Here is a 17,887-nt window from a genome sequence, read left to right as displayed (position 1 = left end):
CATTGTAAAACAGTACATTTTTTCTTTTTCAACCATTCCTGTGTACTTTTGGATGTGTGCTTTGGGTCTTGCTGTAGAACCCATGATGTTAGACTCACACCAAGTAGAACAGGAGAAGTCCCAGAAGACTGGGGAAGAGCAAATGTTGTTCCTATCTTCAAAAAGGGGAAGAAGGTGGACCCAGGGAACTATAGGCCGGTGAGTCTGACTTCTATACCAGGAAAGATCTTTGAACAAATTATTAAACAACATGTATGTAAGTACATGGATAAGAATGAAGTGATTAACCAGAGTCAGCATGGGTTTGTAACTAACAAGTCATGTCAGACTAACTTAATTTCCTTCTATGACAGAATCACTGACTGGGTGGATCAGGGAAATGCTGTAGATATAGTATATCTTGACTTCAGCAAAGCATTTGACAAAGTATCTCACACCATCCTTATTGAAAAAATGACCAAGTATGCAATGGACCAGGCAACTGTTAGGTGGATTCATAACTGGCTTAGTGATCGGACTCAAAGGGTGGTTGTAAATGGCTTCACATCCAGCTGGATGAATGTCTCAAGTGGGGTACCACAGGGCTCCGTCCTGGGACCTGTATTGTTCAACATCTTTATCAATGATTTAGATGAAGGAATTGAGGGTAAACTGATTAAATTTGCTGATGACACAAAGCTAGGAGGGATAGCTAATACTAGAGAAGAGAGAGAGAGGATTCAAAAAGACCTAAATAAACTGGAGCAGTGGGCAGCAACCAACAGAATGGTTTTTAACAGGGAAAAATGCAAAGTACTACATCTGGGCAATAAAAATGAAAAAAGCATATACAGAATGGGAGGAATAGAGCTAAGCAACAGTACATGTGAAAAAGACTTAGGTATACTAATAGATCATAGACTGAACATGAGTCAACAGTGTGATGCAGCAGCAAAAAAGGCAAATACAATTCTGGGATGTATTAACAGAAGCATACAGTCTAGATCACGTGAAGTCATTATCGGTCTTTACTCCTCTTTGGTCAGACCTCATCTGGAATACTGTGTACAGTTTTGGTCACCACATTTTAAAAAAAGACATAGACAAACTGGAGCAAGTTCAGAGAAGAGCGACCAGAATGGTGACTGGTCTGCAAACCATGTCCTATGAGGAACGGTTGCAGGATTTGGGAATGTTTAGCTTACAAAAAAGAAGACTGAGAGGAGACTTAATAGCTGTCTACAAATATGTCAAGGGCTGTCACATTGTAGAAGGATCATCTTTATTCTCATTTGCACAAGGAAAGACTAGAAGCAATGGGATGAAACTAAATGGGAGGAGACACAGATTAGATATTAGAAAAAACTTTTTGACAGTTAGGGTGATTAATGAGTGGAACAGGCGGCCACGAGAGGTGGTGAGTTCCCCTTCAATGGACGTCTTCAAACAGAGGCTGGACAGACATCTGTCTGAGATGATCTAGTGAATCCTGCTTTGAGCAGGGGGTTGGACCAGATGACCCAGGAGGTCCCTTCCAACTCTACCATTCTATGATTCTATGATTTTTCTTACACTGGGTAGGACATTTCGCTTTAAAATCTCTTGATAATTCTCTGATTTCATGATTCCTGTGATACGGTCAAGACCTCCAGTACCGGATGCAGCAAAGCAACCCCACAGCATTCTGGATCCTCCACCATGCTTAACTGTTGGTAAGGAGTATTTTTCCTTATAAGCTTCATTGCAACGTCTGTAAACAAACTTTTGTTTTGCATTGCCAAAAAGCTCTATTTTTGTTTCATCTGTCCACAGAACATTTTCCCAGAAGGATTGTGGTTTGTCAAGATACTCTTTGGCCAAAGATCAGTTGTTCCCTTTTATACATTTTCTTCAGCAATGGTTTCTTACTTGGTCTAATAACGATGAGCAGGAGTGTAGAATCATACAATCTAGAATGTTAAGAGCTGGAGGGGACCTCCAGGGTCCTCGTGTCCAACCCAGGGCTCAATGCAGGATTCACTAAACCATCTCAGACAGATGTCTGTCCAGCCCTTGTTTGAAGGCTTCAATTGAAGGAGAACTCACTACGTCTTGTGGCTATATGTTCCACTTGTTAATCACCCTCACTGTCAAAAAGTGTTTTCCAATATCTAATCTGAATCTTCTCCTTTTTAGTTTCATCCCACTGCGTTTCATGTTTCCATGTGCAAATGAGAATAAGGCCATGGCCCCACTATCAGTATTCGGTCAGTATTTTTTCTCAGGAGTGTGAGACAAAACCAGGAGTGGGTGATAAATGCAGAATTGGTGACTTGTTTCTATTATACCTTTTCTCTGATTGTGCCTCACCTGGTTTTGGCTCCCACTCCTGAGAAAAATAGTGACCGAATACTGACCAAATACTGATAGTGGGGCCGTGGTCAAAGGATGATCCCTGTATACTGCGACATCCCTTCAGATATGTAGACAATTATTAAGTCTTCTTTTTGCCTTCTTTTTTGCAAGCTAAACATTCCCAGATCCTTTAACCGTTCCTCGTAGGACATAGTTTGCAGTCCGCTCATCATCTTGGTCGCTCTTCTCTGAACTTGCTCCTGTTTTTAAATGTCTTTTTTAAGATGTGGCGCCCAGAACTGGACGCAGTATCCAGATGGAGCCTGACTAAGGAGGAGTAGAGGAGGATAATGACTTCACGTGATCTAGACTCTATGCTTCTCTTAATACATCCCAGAACTGTGTTTGCCTTTTCTTTATCGCTTCATTGGAGGACACAGGACCATGGGTGTATGCTGCTGTCGCTAGGAGCTTGACACTAGGCAAAAAAAAGAAAATAGCTCCTCCTCCGCAGTATGCACCCACCTACAGGCACCAAGCTCATCAGTTTAAGCTTAGTGTCTGTAGGAGGTAGACCTGGATCTTCACAGATCCAACCTGTTGTGTTTATTAATCTTTGTTTTTTCTCTTTCAGATACAGCTCTTCAGGCTAACAGGGAACACTGCGTCCCCTGTTAACCCACTAGCGACCGAGAGAGCAATGTGGCTACCCCCACATCGCCCACTCTCGGACCCGCTGGGCAGGACTTATTCCCTGTCACCTTAGGGTGTCTCAGGGTGATTTCGGTGGACAGTCTAAGCCTGTTCCCCACCCCAGCCCCCTCCTCGGAGTGGCCTGGGAGGGAGACGGTGGTACCTGCGGGTGACCTTCCCCCAGTTCTCTGGGGTTGACACAGTCTCCTGCACTGTCCAGGACCGGACAGTGCGGGAAGGAGGAAAAGCCAGGATCCCCCCTATCCAGGAAGGCATCCTGAGACCATCCTCAGAAGGAGAAAGGAAAGGACGATTCCCGGACCCGCTAAGACAGGTACTTGCCTGTCTTTCAGCTGTAGGTCCCAGTCCCCCGGCGTTACCTGCCTTCCTCCCCCTGTCACCAAACATGGTGCTTAACAGCGCTTCCCTGGGTCACCTCCTCCTTCTTCTTCTTTATGCGCGGCAGATCTGCCGCGCTTTTCTCCATCTGGGGGGCATGTCCGGTGGGCGGTCCCGCTCCAACGGCTATACGCCCCCTCCTATTTGACCAACCAGGGCTGAGCAGCATAGTGACGCTTCCGTCACGCCCTCGAGCCTTCCGCGGACCTATCAACGGGGGGCCTTTAAGCCCGCCCCCCTTCCCATCCGCCTATAGGAGCCTCAACGCACTCCGTCATCAACGAGCGTCCTCTGCTCCTCCCCTTACATCGACGCCATCACTCTGCCGCACGCAGCTCCCTACTCCGTCGGCACCTACTGTGACCCGCTCCAACCTCACCTTCGGAGCCTTTCAGGGGGACACGGGACCGCTTCTCTGCAGGATTGGGTAGGCTCTGTCCTGACACGACCCCCACCCTTCCCTGCCCACAGGCGTCCTCCTCTGCAGTATCCCTGGTCAGGCACATATGCCCAAACCCAGGGAGCCCTCAGTCCATCCCTCTCACATTGTCACATACTACGCCTGTGCTCTTTGCGGTACTAAGTGGCCCGCGGGTCTCACTATGGCCTTCTGCTCGACCTGCAAACCTTCCGCCATGCTGGCACCCCAAGATCCCCCCGCCGCTCAGGACGTGGTAACCCCCTCCCCTCCGGAGTGGGCTGTTGCTATGTCACAGTCTGTCTCTGACCTCACCAAGGTTTCTCAATCTCTGGTGCACGTCTTAGAACGCTAACCAGAACGTTTGCCTATGTTATCCACGGCCACCAGCGCTCCGAACGTCCCCACAGACGATTCGCAGGCACCCCTGCCCCCTCCTCACAGGGGCAGACTGACGGCACGTTCTCAGAAACGGACTCACGCAAGCTCATCCTCCAGCTCTCCAGACTCCAAGATGCTCCCTGCGTCTCACACCTCTTCCCCAGAGGTCGCCCCGGGATCTAACTCTGCTTCAGATTCAGACTCTGGTTCTGACTCTGACCAGTATTCCAGGATCCAGGACATGATAGACAGCCTTGTAACGGTCAATCAGACTCTGCATGTTACAGAAGACGAGAGCCCGTCCCGGGACTACTCAGTTTCCTTCAAAAAGATTAAGCGTCCTGTACGCACTTTCTCTAACCATGCAGAATTTGACAGCGTTTTTCAGAAGCAGTGGGAGCATCCAGAAAAGCACTTTACAGGAAAGAAACAGTTAAACGTCCTATACCCATTTAACCACGACCTTGTCAGCAAATGGACGGAGTCACCATCTGTGGACGCTCCCGTCTCTCGCCTTTTGGCCAAGACTGTACTGTCTCTTCCGGATGGTTCCTCCCTTAAGGATACCATGGATAGACAGGTTGAGGCCCTCTCTAAGTCAGCATTTGAGGCTGCAGGCACCTCCCTTTGCCCTTCCTTCGCCTCAACTTGGGTATCAAAGACGGTGTCCGCATGGGCCAAACAGCTCAGACAGGGCATCCTAGCAGGGGCCTCCCCGGACGATCTGGCCGACTTAGCTGATCAAATCGGCCACGCCCGGAAATATCTGCTTACGTCGTCCCTCGACTCCGCTGCATGCTCAGCCCGGGTTTCCAGTAATCTTGTTGCCTTACGCAGAATTCTTTGGCTTAAAGCCTGGAAGGACGATCCGGCTTCCAAAAGATCTCTAACTAATCTTCCTTTTCAAGGTTCCAGGCTGTTTGGCTCCAAGCTAGATCAGATCATCTCTGATGCTACTGGGGGTAAGAGCACCTCTCTCCCCCAGCCCAGACCCAAACGCCCTTTTCCTAGGAGACGCCCCCTTCAGTTCCGGTCCTTTCGTCAGTTCGCTCAACCGAACCCCTCCTCTAAACAGGACCGTACTCCAGCACAGCGGGACAGTCGTAAGCCCTCCTTTAGGCCCACGCCTAACTGGCGCCCAAAGAGTCGCTCCTCCAAGTCCTCTGGATCACGATCTCGATCCAACAGGTTTTCCTCAGCATGACGGGTCACTCCCACCTGGGACTTCTCCCAGGGTGGGCGGCCGTCTCCTTCTGTTCACAGATTCTTGGCTCCTGGCAATAGAAGATGCCTGGGTCAAAGAAATTGTGACTTCCGGCTACAAAATCGAGTTCGACTCCAGCCCACCCCCACGTTTTCTCAGGTCCCGCCCCCCACAACCATCTCTGGATGGATCTCACTGCGTCCGATTTTGGACCTCAAACAGCTAAACCGACATGTACGCATCCCACAATTCAGGATGGAGTCCCTCAGGTCGGTAATCGCCTCGATGGAGGCCGGGGAATATCTAAGTTCAGTGGACATTCAGGATGCATACCTTCACATCCCAATCTGCGCGTCACATCAGAAATTCCTTCGCTTTTCCTTCAGGAACGCGCATTACCAGTTCACTGCCCTCCCCGTCGGCCTTGCCACAGCCCCGAGGGTTTTCACGAAGGTGATGGCGACAGTTATGGCCATTCTTCGAACAAGGGGAATTGTAATCATCCCCTACCTCGACGACCTGTTAATCAAAGGCCCCACGTTCAGGGACTGTCTCCACAGTCTCCAGATCACCTTGAACACACTCTCCCAGCTAGGCTGGCTGATCAACACAGACAAATCCTCCCTGGTCCCATCCCAACGCTTAACCTTCCTAGGGATGCAGTTCGACACGACCCATGCCCGGGTCCTCCTTCCGAGGGAAAAGATAAACTCTCTACGACAAGGAATCCACATCCTCTCCGACCCAAGTCCACACTCCCTTCGCCTATGCATGAGTGTCCTGGGAAAGATGGTAGCAGCCATGGAGGCAGTTCCATTTGCCCAGTTCCATACCCGGTCTCTTCAACTAGCCCTTCTCTCAGCTTGGGACAAGAATCCGTCATCTCTAGATCGACGCATCAAGTTGCCTCGTCAAGTAAGACGGTCGCTAACCTGGTGATCCCGCCCTTCTTCCTTCAGACCTGGGAGATCATTCCTTCCACTTCGCTGGCAGGTGGTCATGACCGATGCCAGTCTCATCGGTTGGGGGGCAGTTTTTCTACAACACACGGTCCAGGGCCGGTGGAATCCCCACTAAAAGTCTCCCTTCCCATCAACATTCTGGAGATAAAGGCGATTTACCTGGCAATGCGTCACTGGCAGAAGATCCTGGCAGGGTTCCCAGCCCGTGTACAATCGGACAATGCCACGGCCGTGGCATACATAAACCATCAGGGAGGAACGCGCAGCAAGCCCGTTTTAAAAGAGGTGGCAAGAGTGCTACTTTGGGCCGAGAAGACGGTCCCGGCAATCTCAGCAGTCCACATTCCAGGGGTCGACAATTGGGCGGCCGACTTCCTCAGTCGGCAAGGCCTCGCTTCAGGAGAATGGTCTCTCCATCCCGAGGTGTTTCACCAAATCTGCTTACGGTGGGGAACGCCGGACGTCGATCTCATGGCGTCCCGGTTAAACCACAAAGTTCCGTCCTTTGTAGCTCGGTCCCGCGATCCGCTAGCAATCGCCCAGGACGCGCTAGTCATATCATGGTCACAGTTCCAACTGCCCTATCTCTTTCCACCTCTACCTTTGATCCCTCGAGTCATCAAAAAGGTCAAGACAGAGGGAGTACCAGTTCTCCTAGTAGCCCCAGATTGGCCCAGACGCGTCTGGTACGCAGATCTGGTAAATCTGCTTGTCGACTCCCCCTGGAGACTACCAGACCGTCCGGACCTCCTCTCTCAGGGTCCTATTCTTCATCAGAGTTCTCGTTCTCTGAATTTAATGGTATGGCCGTTGAGGCCGCGGTGTTGAAGACGGCGGGCTTTACTGACAATGTCATTCAGACCCTAATTAATGCCAGAAAACCCGCTACCTCACGCATATACCACAGAACTTGGAGAGCCTTTTTTCGTCACTGCGAACAGGATCAGCTGACTCCTATGTCTTTTTCTTTGCTAGTCATTTTGGCCTTTCTTCAGTCTGGCCTAGAGGCAGGACTATCACTCAGCACTCTCAAGGGCCAAGTTTCGGCCTTGTCCATTCTATTCCAACGTAACTTAGCTAGCCGTCCTCAGGTCAGGACGTTTCTACAAGGGGTGGCCCACCTGGCGCCCCCCTATCGCCCTCCAGTGGAACCATGGGACCTTAATATGGTCCTAAGCGTCCTACAACAGCCTCCGTTTGAACCCATTCAGGACATTCCAGCCTCTCTCCTTTCCTGGAAGGTGGCTTTTCTGGTGGCTGTTACCTCTATTAGAAGGGTCGCAGAACTCGCAGCCCTCTCTTGTCGGTCGCCTTTTCTGGTATTCCATCAAGACAAAGTAGTGCTCAGGCCGGTGCCTTCTTTTTTGCCAAAGGTGGTTTCCGCTTTTCACATTAATGAGGACATCGTCTTGCCTTCCTTTTGCCCTGCTCCAGTGCATCCACGGGAGAAGTCCCTGCACAAACTGGACCTGGTCAGAGCTCTACGTGTGTACCTTTCCAGAACGGCCTCCCTTCGGCGCTCGGATGCCCTTTTTGTCATCCCTGAGGGGCATCGCAAGGGTCTCCCTGCTTCCAAGTCAACCATCGCCCGTTGGATACGTTCCACCATCTTGGAGGCACATTGCATCTCGGACAAACCTCCCCCTCCCGGAGTAAGGGCTCACTCCACCAGGGCGGTGGGGGCCTCTTGGGCGGTCCACCATCAGGCTTCGGCCTCTCAAATCTGTAAGGCCGCAACGAGGTCTTCTCTTCACACCTTTTCAAGGTTTTACAAGGTCCACACTTCGGCTGATGCCAGTCTTGGACGGAAGGTCCTGCAGGCGGCGGTTGCAGCAGTCTGACCTAGTCTGTGACTATCTTCTGTTCTCCCACCCAGGGGACTGCTTTGGGACGTCCCATGGTCTTGTGTCCCCCAATGAAGCGATAGAGAAAGAGGGATTTTTGGTACTCACCGTAAAATCTCTTTCTTGGAGCCTTCATTGGGGGACACAGCACCCTCCCTGTGTTTGGACATATGTCCAGTTGGCCCTGTTGGGCATCTCATTTAGTTTTCACGGTTGTGCCCCGTTGGGCATTGCATAGTTGGTTATTTTATGCTTCTCCTACTTCTCTAGCCACTAACTGGTGAGCTTGGTGCCTGTAGGTGGGTGTATACTGCGGAGGAGGAGCCATTTTCCTTTTTTTGCATAGTGTCAACCTCCTAGCGACAGCAGCATACACCCATGGTCCTGTGTCCCCCAATAAAGGCTCCAAGAAAGAGATTTTATGGTGAGTACCAAAAATTCCTCTTTTTCTGCTGCATCACTCTGTTGTCTCATGTGCAGTCTGTGATCTATTAGTATACCCAAGTCTTTTCCACAAGTGCTGTAGCTTAGTTCTCTTTCCATTCTCTAGATGTAATTTTCGGTTTTCTTGCCCACATGTAGAATCTTACATTCTCCCTGTTAAATACTCTTCTATTAGTCGTAGCTCATTGTTCAAGCTTATTTAGATCCTTCTGAATATTTTCTCTCTCTTTTAGTCTAAGCTATCCCTCCCTGCTTTGCATCGTCTGCAAATTTGATTAGTTTATCTTCAGTTCCCTTATCTAGACCATTTATAAAAATGTTAAACAACACTGGGGCCAGGACAGAGCCTCATAGTGCCCCCCTGGAAACACTCTTCCAACTGGATGTGCAACCATTTATTACCACTCTTTGAGTACGATCACTGAGCCAGTTATGAATCCACCTCACTGTGTTAATCACATATTTGGTCATTTTTTTCAATATGGAGAGTATGAGATACTTTATCAAATGCTTTGCTGAAGTTGAGATATACTATATGTACCGCATTTCCCTGATCCACTCAGTCAGTGATTCCATCATAGAAGAAAATGAGATTAGTCTGGCATGACTTGTTGCTACAAACTCATGCTGGCTCTGGTTAGTTACTGTTTTCTTATCCAAGTACTTACATACATGCTGTTTAATAATTTATTCAAAGATATTTTGTGGTATAGAAGTAAGGCAGTAATTCCCTGGTATAGAAGTAAGGCTCACTGGCCAGTAATTCCCTGGTATAGAAGTAAGGCTCACTGGCCAGTAATTCCCTGGTATAGAAGTAAGGCTCACTGGCCAGTAATTCCCTGGTATAGAAGTAAGGCTCACTGGCCAGTAATTCCCTGGTATAGAAGTAAGGCTCACTGGCCAGTAATTCCCTGGTATACAAGTAAGGCTCACTGGCCTGTAATTTCCTGGCTCCATCTTCTTTCCTTTTTTGAAGAAAGGGACAACATTTTCCCTTCTCCAATCTTCTGGGACTTCTACTGTTCTCCAGGAATTTTCAAATATTCTAGTTAGTGGTTCTGCAATTTCCTCTGCTGTCTCTTTCAGTACCCTAGGATGTAATTCATCTGGACAATGAGATATAAATTCATTTAAATTAGCTCAGTATTCCTGCACCATCTCTCTGTTAATAGATAGTGTGGATTATTTTATTCCTTGGATAGCACAGTGAAGATTAGTTAATGTTACATTTCCTTTCTTAGAGAATACAGATGCAGAATAGGAATTTAAATGTTCGCCTGTCTCAACTTCATTTTTGACCACTTCACCCTTTTCATCCTATAAAAATCCTATAGCATCTTTGCATTTTCTTTTGCTTTTGACATACCCCCAAAATCCTTTTTTATTGCTTTTGATCTCCCTTGCAAGCCTCACTTCAATCCTGGCTTTAGCTCTTCTAAGTCTTGCCCTGCATTCCCTGCAGACAGCATTATATTCTTCTTTAGCTATGCCCCCTCTTTCCATTTGATATACATTTCTTTTTTCCTTTTTAACAAGTGTTTAAGTTCTGTGTTCATCCGTCCTGGTCTCTTTAAATGATTCCAATTCTTCCTTCTTTTCGGGATTGTTACTTATTGTGCAGTGAGAATTTAATTTAGCAAAATCTCCCATCCTCCTTGGACATTTCTGTCCTTTAGAACATCCAGCTATTGGACATTTCCTACCCTCTTTCGGAGTCCATTAAAATCTGCCTTTCTTAAGTCCAACCTTTAAAGTCTAAGTCCTCGCAGGTCTTCCTCCTATTGTAATCCAAAATTCGAGGATAGCATGATCGCTGCCTCCTAACTTCCCAGCCACCTTTACTTCCCCAACCATTTCCTCCCTGATGGTAAAAATTAGGTCCAAGATGGCAGATCCTTTTGTTCTCTCTTCTACCTTTTGAAAGATAAAGTTGTTAGCGAGAGAAAATAAGAATCTTCTAGACCCATTACTTTTGCCGGAGAGAGATTCCCAATCTCCCATGATCACTGTCGTACTTTTTTTTAGAATAAAGACATCTGATGTAAAAAGAGTTCATTCATATGTTCAGTCTGTCCAAATGGTCTGTAGTACATGCACAATCCCTGCCAATCATGTACAAGGTTCGGCAGATATGTATGGTGGTAACATCATCGGCACCGCTTACCTCCAATGCAGAAGCGCTAGACAACCCCTTTAAGTCCACCTCCTCAGAGGCTCCAAACTTTACACTACAGCTCTGCTTCTTCGGGGATCAGCTGCCGTGTATAAGGACAAGCTCCGCAGCAAGTTAGCGTGTGCAAATGATCACCGTACCTTATAGAGGATGACGAGGAGAGCCTTCAGCCACATCTGCCGGATGTGCGGCCTCAGAGACCAGAGAGAGCAGCGCGGCGGTTGCTGGAAGTAATGCCTGAGCTGGGGGCAAGTGCAGTATTTCAGGACTTGAACCACGAGGGGCAGAAGATGTTTCCCCAAGTTGATGTTATAATCCATCACCTACAACACAAGCAGCATCACTGTTATCAGACACTGGCAATATACACACTGTCCACATATACGATTTATCAGCACCACTCTGCATCCGTATATCTCATATATATGTCTAGGAGTTATGTGCTGCACTGCTACATGATGTCACCCAGCTTTCTCCAGACCCTGATTACTACAGCTGTCTGTGTGTCAGTCTTCACTGTACCTCAGGCATTACGTTAATGAACCAGGAGGTTTACCAGTCTACAGTTTTTTCTTTTACAGAAGTAGTTTATTGGTGGCTCTTAGAGGTCCCGTGGAAAATAAAGTGAGCTCATTAGCCGGCCATGTGGTCTGATAGTGAATAAACTCTTCATTTCCTCTGTTTACGCAGGGAAGCTCCGGATGTCATTAAATATATATATATTTTTTTATTTTAGCCTTCTCCTTCAGTTCAGTCACATTTACGGCACGTGACAAAAACAATTTCCCAAAAACGGTAAATGATGCGATAATTCTTATCATGAGAAAAGAAATTCCAAAACTTTGTATAAATTTAAGATTAACAAAACTTGGCCTCACCTCCGCGGAGTGTGGGAATTGAGTAACGACCGATAAAGCAGCGGCGTGTGTGGAAAAGACGAAATGTGAGGCTGTATTCACACCACCGTGTGGTGGCTGAGGTTTATATAGGATCTGTAGTATGGCCGCTATTCCCGGGCTGGACTGCGAATCTCCACACCTGAACCTACAGCCTATATACCTCTACATGGCTACATGTATGCCTCTATATACCTACATGCCTCTATATGCCTACATGCCTCTATATGCCTATATACACAGGGAGGTCCAAAAGTAGGTGGACAGAAAGTGTAATAAGTTTATGAAGGGGGAGATTTATCAAACATGGTGTAAAGTGAAACTGGCTCAGTTGCCCTCAGCAACCAATCAGATTCCACTTTTCATTCCTCACAGACTCTTTGGAAAATGAAAGGTGGAATCTGATTGGTTGCTAAGGGCAACTGAGCCAGTTTCACAGATCTAGTTTTCACAGATAGATCTCCCCCAAATCTGTTCTCTTTTCAGATCATTCAGATAACACATAATGGCAAATAATTTAAATAAAGATCAAAGAAAATGGATTTTAACGGAGTATTGGAAATCTCACAATGCTGAAACCGTTACAGCAAATTGGGTTGAAACATTTGGTGCTCGAGCCCCAAAGAGACAAACCATTTACCGCATTCATGACAAATTCAATGCCACCGGCTCAATCCTTAATGCTCCAAAAACTGCTCGACCCAAAACCGTCTGTACAGAAGATAAGAAACAACTTGTTGCTGAAACATTTGTTCAGAGTCCAAAAAAGTCACAAGAAGAGCCTCTGTGGAATAGGGGATTTCACGAGCTTCTATCAAGCGAATCCTGAAATCTATTGGGTGGAAAGCTGATCCTCCACGTCTAATTCATGGTTTATTGGAGGATGATCCAGACAGGGGGCTGCAATTTAGTGTTTGATAAATCTCCCCCTTCATAACCTTATTACACTTTCTGTCCACCTACTTTTGGACCACCCTGTATATATATATACCTATATGCTTCTACATGTATGCTTCTATATATCTACATACCTCTATATGGCTCTACATGAATGCCTCTATACAACTACATGTCTCTATATGCTTCTACATGAATGCCTCTATTTACCTACTGTACATGCCAGTATATACCTACATGCCTCCGTATACCTATATGCCTCTACATGTTTCTATATACTTAGGTGCTTCTACATACCTACATGTATGCTTTTATATAACTATATGCCTCTGCATGCTACATGCTTCTATATACTTAGGTGCCTCTATACACCTACATGTATGCCTCTACATACCTATATGCCTCTATGTGCTACATGCTTCTATATACCTACCTGCCTCTACATACCTATATGCCTCTACATGCCTATATGCCTCTATGTGCTACGAGCTTCTATATACCTACCTGCCTCTACATACCTATATGCCTCTATGTGCTACGTGCTTCTATATACCTACCTGCCTCTATATACCTATATGCCTCTATGTGCTACGTGCTTCTATATACCTACCTGCCTCTACATACCTATATGCCTCTATGTGCTACGTGCTTCTATATACTTACCTGCCTCTATATACCTACCTGCCTCTATATACCTACCTGCTTCTACATACCTACATGTATACCTCTACATACCTATATGCCTCTATGTGCTACGTGCTTCTATATAACTACCTGCCTCTACATACCTATATGCCTCTATGTGCTACGTGCTTCTATATACCTACCTGCCTCTACATACCTATATGCCTCTATGTGCTATGTGCTTCTATATACCTACCTGCCTCTACATACCTATATGCCTCTATGTGCTACATGCTTCTATATACCTACCTGCCTCTATATACCTATATGCCTCTATGTGCTACGTGCTTCTATATACCTACCTGCCTCTACATACCTATATGCCTCTATGTGCTACGTGCTTCTATATACCTACCTGCCTCTACATACCTATATGCCTCTATGTGCTATGTGCTTCTATATACCTACCTGCCTCTACATACCTATATGCCTCTATGTGCTATGTGCTTCTATATACCTACCTGCCTCTACATACCTATATGCCTCTATGTGCTACGTGCTTCTATATACTTAGGTGCCTCTATACACCTATATGCCTCTATGTGCTATGTGCTTCTATATACCTACCTGCCTCTACATGCCTATATGCCTCTATGTGCTACGTGCTTCTATATACCTACCTGCCTCTATATACCTATATGCCTCTATGTGCTACGTGCTTCTATATACCTACCTGCCTCTATATGCCTATATGCCTCTATGTGCTACGTGCTTCTATATACCTACCGGCCTCTACATACCTATATGCCTCTATGTGCTACGTGCTTCTATATACTTACCTGCCTCTATATACCTACCTGCCTCTATATACCTACATGTATACCTCTACATACCTATATGCCTCTATGTGCTACGTGCTTCTATATACCTACCTGCCTCTACATACCTATATGCCTCTATGTGCTACGTGCTTCTATATACCTACCTGCCTCTACATACCTATATGCCTCTATGTGCTACGTGCTTCTATATACCTATATGCCTCTATATACCTACATGCTTCTACATACCTACATGTATGCCTCTACATACCTATATGCCTCTATGTGCTACGTGCTTCTATATACCTACCTGCCTCTACATACCTATATGCCTCTATGTGCTACGTGCTTCTATATACTTACCTGCCTCTATATACCTACCTGCCTCTATATACCTACCTGCCTCTATATACCTACCTGCCTCTACATACCTATATGCCTCTATGTGCTACGTGCTTCTATATACCTACCTGCCTCTACATACCTATATGCCTCTATGTGCTATGTGCTTCTATATACCTACCTGCCTCTATATACCTATATGCCTCTATGTGCTACGTGCTTCTATATACCTACCTGCCTCTACATACCTATATGCCTCTATGTGCTACATGCTTCTATATACCTACCTGCCTCTACATACCTATATGCCTCTATGTGCTACGTGCTTCTATATACTTACCTGCCTCTATATACCTACCTGCCTCTATATACCTACATGCTTCTACATACCTACATGTATATCTCTACATACCTATATGCCTCTATGTGCTACGTGCTTCTATATACCTACCTGCCTCTACATACCTATATGCCTCTATGTGCTACGTGCTTCTATATACCTATATGCCTCTATATACCTACATGCTTCTACATACCTACATGTATACCTCTACATACCTACATGCCTCTATGTGCTACGTGCTTCTATATACCTACCTGCCTCTACATACCTATATGCCTCTATGTGCTACGTGCTTCTATATACCTACCTGCCTCTACATACCTATATGCCTCTATGTGCTACGTGCTTCTATATACCTACCTGCCTCTACATACCTATATGCCTCTGCATACTACGTGCTTCTATATACCTTCCTGCCTCTATATACCTACATGCTTCTACATACCTACGTGTATACCTCTACATACCTATATGCCTCTATGTGCTACGTGCTTCTATATACCTACATGCTTCTATATACCTACCTGCCTCTACATACCTACATGCCTCTATGTGCTACGTGCTTCTATATACCTACCTGCCTCTACATACCTACATGACTCTATGTGCTACGTGCTTCTAAACACCTACCTGCCTCTACATACCTATATGCCTCTATGTGCTACGTGCTTCTATATACAGTACAGACCAAAAGTTTGGACACACCTTCTCATTTAAAGATTTTTCTGTATTTTCATGACTATGAAAATTGTACATTCACACTGAAGGCATCAAAACTATGAATTAACACATGTGGAATTATATACTTAACAAAAAAGTGTGAAACAACTGAAAATATGTCTTATATTCTAGGTTCTTCAAAGTAGCCACCTTTTGCTTTGATGACTGCTTTGTACACTCTTGGCATTCTCTTGATGAGCTTCAAGAGGTAGTCACCGGAAATGGTCTTCCAACAATCTTGAAGGAGTTCCCAGAGATGCTTAGCACTTGTTGGCCCTTTTGCCTTCACTCTGCGGTCCAGCTCACCCCAAACTATCTCGATTGGGTTCAGGTCTGGTGACTGTGGAGGCCAGGTCATCTGGCGTAGCACCCCATCACTCTCCCTCTTGGTCAAATAGCCCTTACACAGCCTGGAGATGTGTTTGGGGTCATTGTCCTGTTGAAAAATAAATGATGGTCCAACTAAACGCAAACTGGATGGAATAGCATGCCGCTGCAAGATGCTGTGGTAGCCATGCTGGTTCAGTATGCCTTCAATTTTGAATAAATCCCCATCAGTGTCACCAGCAAAGCCCCCCCACACCATCACACCTCCTCCTCCATGCTTCACGGTGGGAACCAGGCATGTAGAGTCCATCCGTTCACCTTTTCTGCGTCGCACAAAGACACGGTGGTTGGAACCAAAGATCTCAAATTTGGACTCATCAGACCAAAGCACAGATTTCCACTGGTCTAATGTCCATTCCTTGTGTTCTTTAGCCCAAACAAGTCTCTTCTGCTTGTTGCCTGTCCTTAGCAGTGGTTTCCTAGCAGCTATTTTACCATGAAGGTCTGCTGCAGAAAGTCTCCTCTTAACAGTTGTTGTAGAGATGTGTCTGCTGCTAGAACTCTGTGCGGCATTGACCTGGTCTCTAATCTGAGCTGCTGTTAACCTGCGATTTCTGAGGCTGGTGACTCGGATAAACTTATCCTCAGAAGCAGAGGTGACTCTTGGTCTTCCTTTCCTGGGGCGGTCCTCATGTGAGCCAGTTTCTTTGTATCGCTTGATGGTTTTTGCAACTGCACTTGGGGACACTTTCAAAGTTTTCCCAATTTTTCGCACTGACTGACCTTCATTTCTTAAAGTAATGATGGCCACTCGTTTTTCTTTACTTAGCTGCTTTTTTCTTGCCATAATACAAATTCTAACAGTCTATTCAGTAGGACTATCAGCTGTGTATCCACCTGACTTCTGCACAACACAACTGATGGTCCCAACCCCATTTATAAGGCAAGAAATCCCACTTATTAAACCTGACAGGGCACACCTGTGAAGTGAAAACCATTTCCGGTGACTACCTCTTGAAGCTCATCAAGAGAATGCCAAGAGTGTGCAAAGCAGTCATCAAAGCAAAAGGTGGCTACTTTGAAGAACCTAGAATATAAGACATATTTTCAGTTGTTTCACACTTTTTTGTTAAGTATATAATTCCACATCTGTTAATTCATAGTTTTGATGCCTTCAGTGTGAATGTACAATTTTCATAGTCAAGAAAATACAGAAAAATCTTTAAATAAGAAGGTGTGTCCAAACTTTTGGTCTGTATTGTACCTACCTGCCTCTATATACCTACATTTATACCTCTACATACCTACATGCCTCTATATACCTACCTGCCTCTACATACCTATATGCCTCTATGTGCTACGTGCTTCTATATACCTACCTGCCTCTATATACCTACATGCTTCTACATACCTACATGTATGCCTCTGTATACCTACATGCCTCTATGTGCTACGTGCTTCTATACACCTATATGCCTCTATATACCTACATGCTTCTACATACCTACATGTATACCTCTACATACCTACATGCCTCTATGTGCTACGTGCTTCTATATACCTACCTGCCTCTACATACCTATATGCCTCTATGTGCTACGTGCTTCTATATACCTACCTGCCTCTACATACCTATATGCCTCTATGTGCTACGTGCTTCTATATACCTACCTGCCTCTACATACCTATATGCCTCTGCATACTACGTGCTTCTATATACCTTCCTGCCTCTATATACCTACATGCTTCTACATACCTACGTGTATACCTCTACATACCTATATGCCTCTATGTGCTACGTGCTTCTATATACCTACATGCTTCTATATACCTACCTGCCTCTACATACCTACATGCCTCTATGTGCTACGTGCTTCTATATACCTACCTGCCTCTACATACCTACATGCCTCTATGTGCTACGTGCTTCTAAACACCTACCTGCCTCTACATACCTATATGCCTCTATGTGCTACGTGCTTCTATATACCTACCTGCCTCTATATACCTACATTTATACCTCTACATACCTACATGCCTCTATGTGCTACGTGCTTCTATATACCTACCTGCCTCTACATACCTA

The 17,887-nt window shown here is 45.9% G+C and overlaps 1 protein-coding gene across 8 annotated transcripts in view; it reads right to left on the bottom strand.

Annotated features, from left to right (window-relative positions):
- The window catches only part of UNC79 (unc-79 homolog, NALCN channel complex subunit), a 211,805-nt gene that overhangs the window by 56,320 nt on the left and 137,598 nt on the right, over positions 1 to 17,887 (bottom strand). For all 8 annotated transcript variants that reach the window (XM_073638291.1, XM_073638297.1, XM_073638292.1 and 5 more), the window contains one exon: positions 10,972 to 11,154. In XM_073638291.1, the coding sequence (XP_073494392.1) occupies positions 10,972 to 11,154 (183 nt within the window). The remainder of the gene's footprint in view (positions 1 to 10,971; positions 11,155 to 17,887) is intronic.

The sequence above is a fragment of the Phyllobates terribilis genome, unplaced genomic scaffold (assembly GCF_046119375.1).
Source record: "Phyllobates terribilis strain yellow unplaced genomic scaffold, ASM4611937v1 Scaffold_7__3_contigs__length_470593459, whole genome shotgun sequence".
Lineage (NCBI taxonomy): Eukaryota > Metazoa > Chordata > Amphibia > Anura > Dendrobatidae > Phyllobates > Phyllobates terribilis.
Note: the sequence above shows the minus strand (reverse complement) of the source record. Positions and strands in the feature narration are given on the sequence as shown.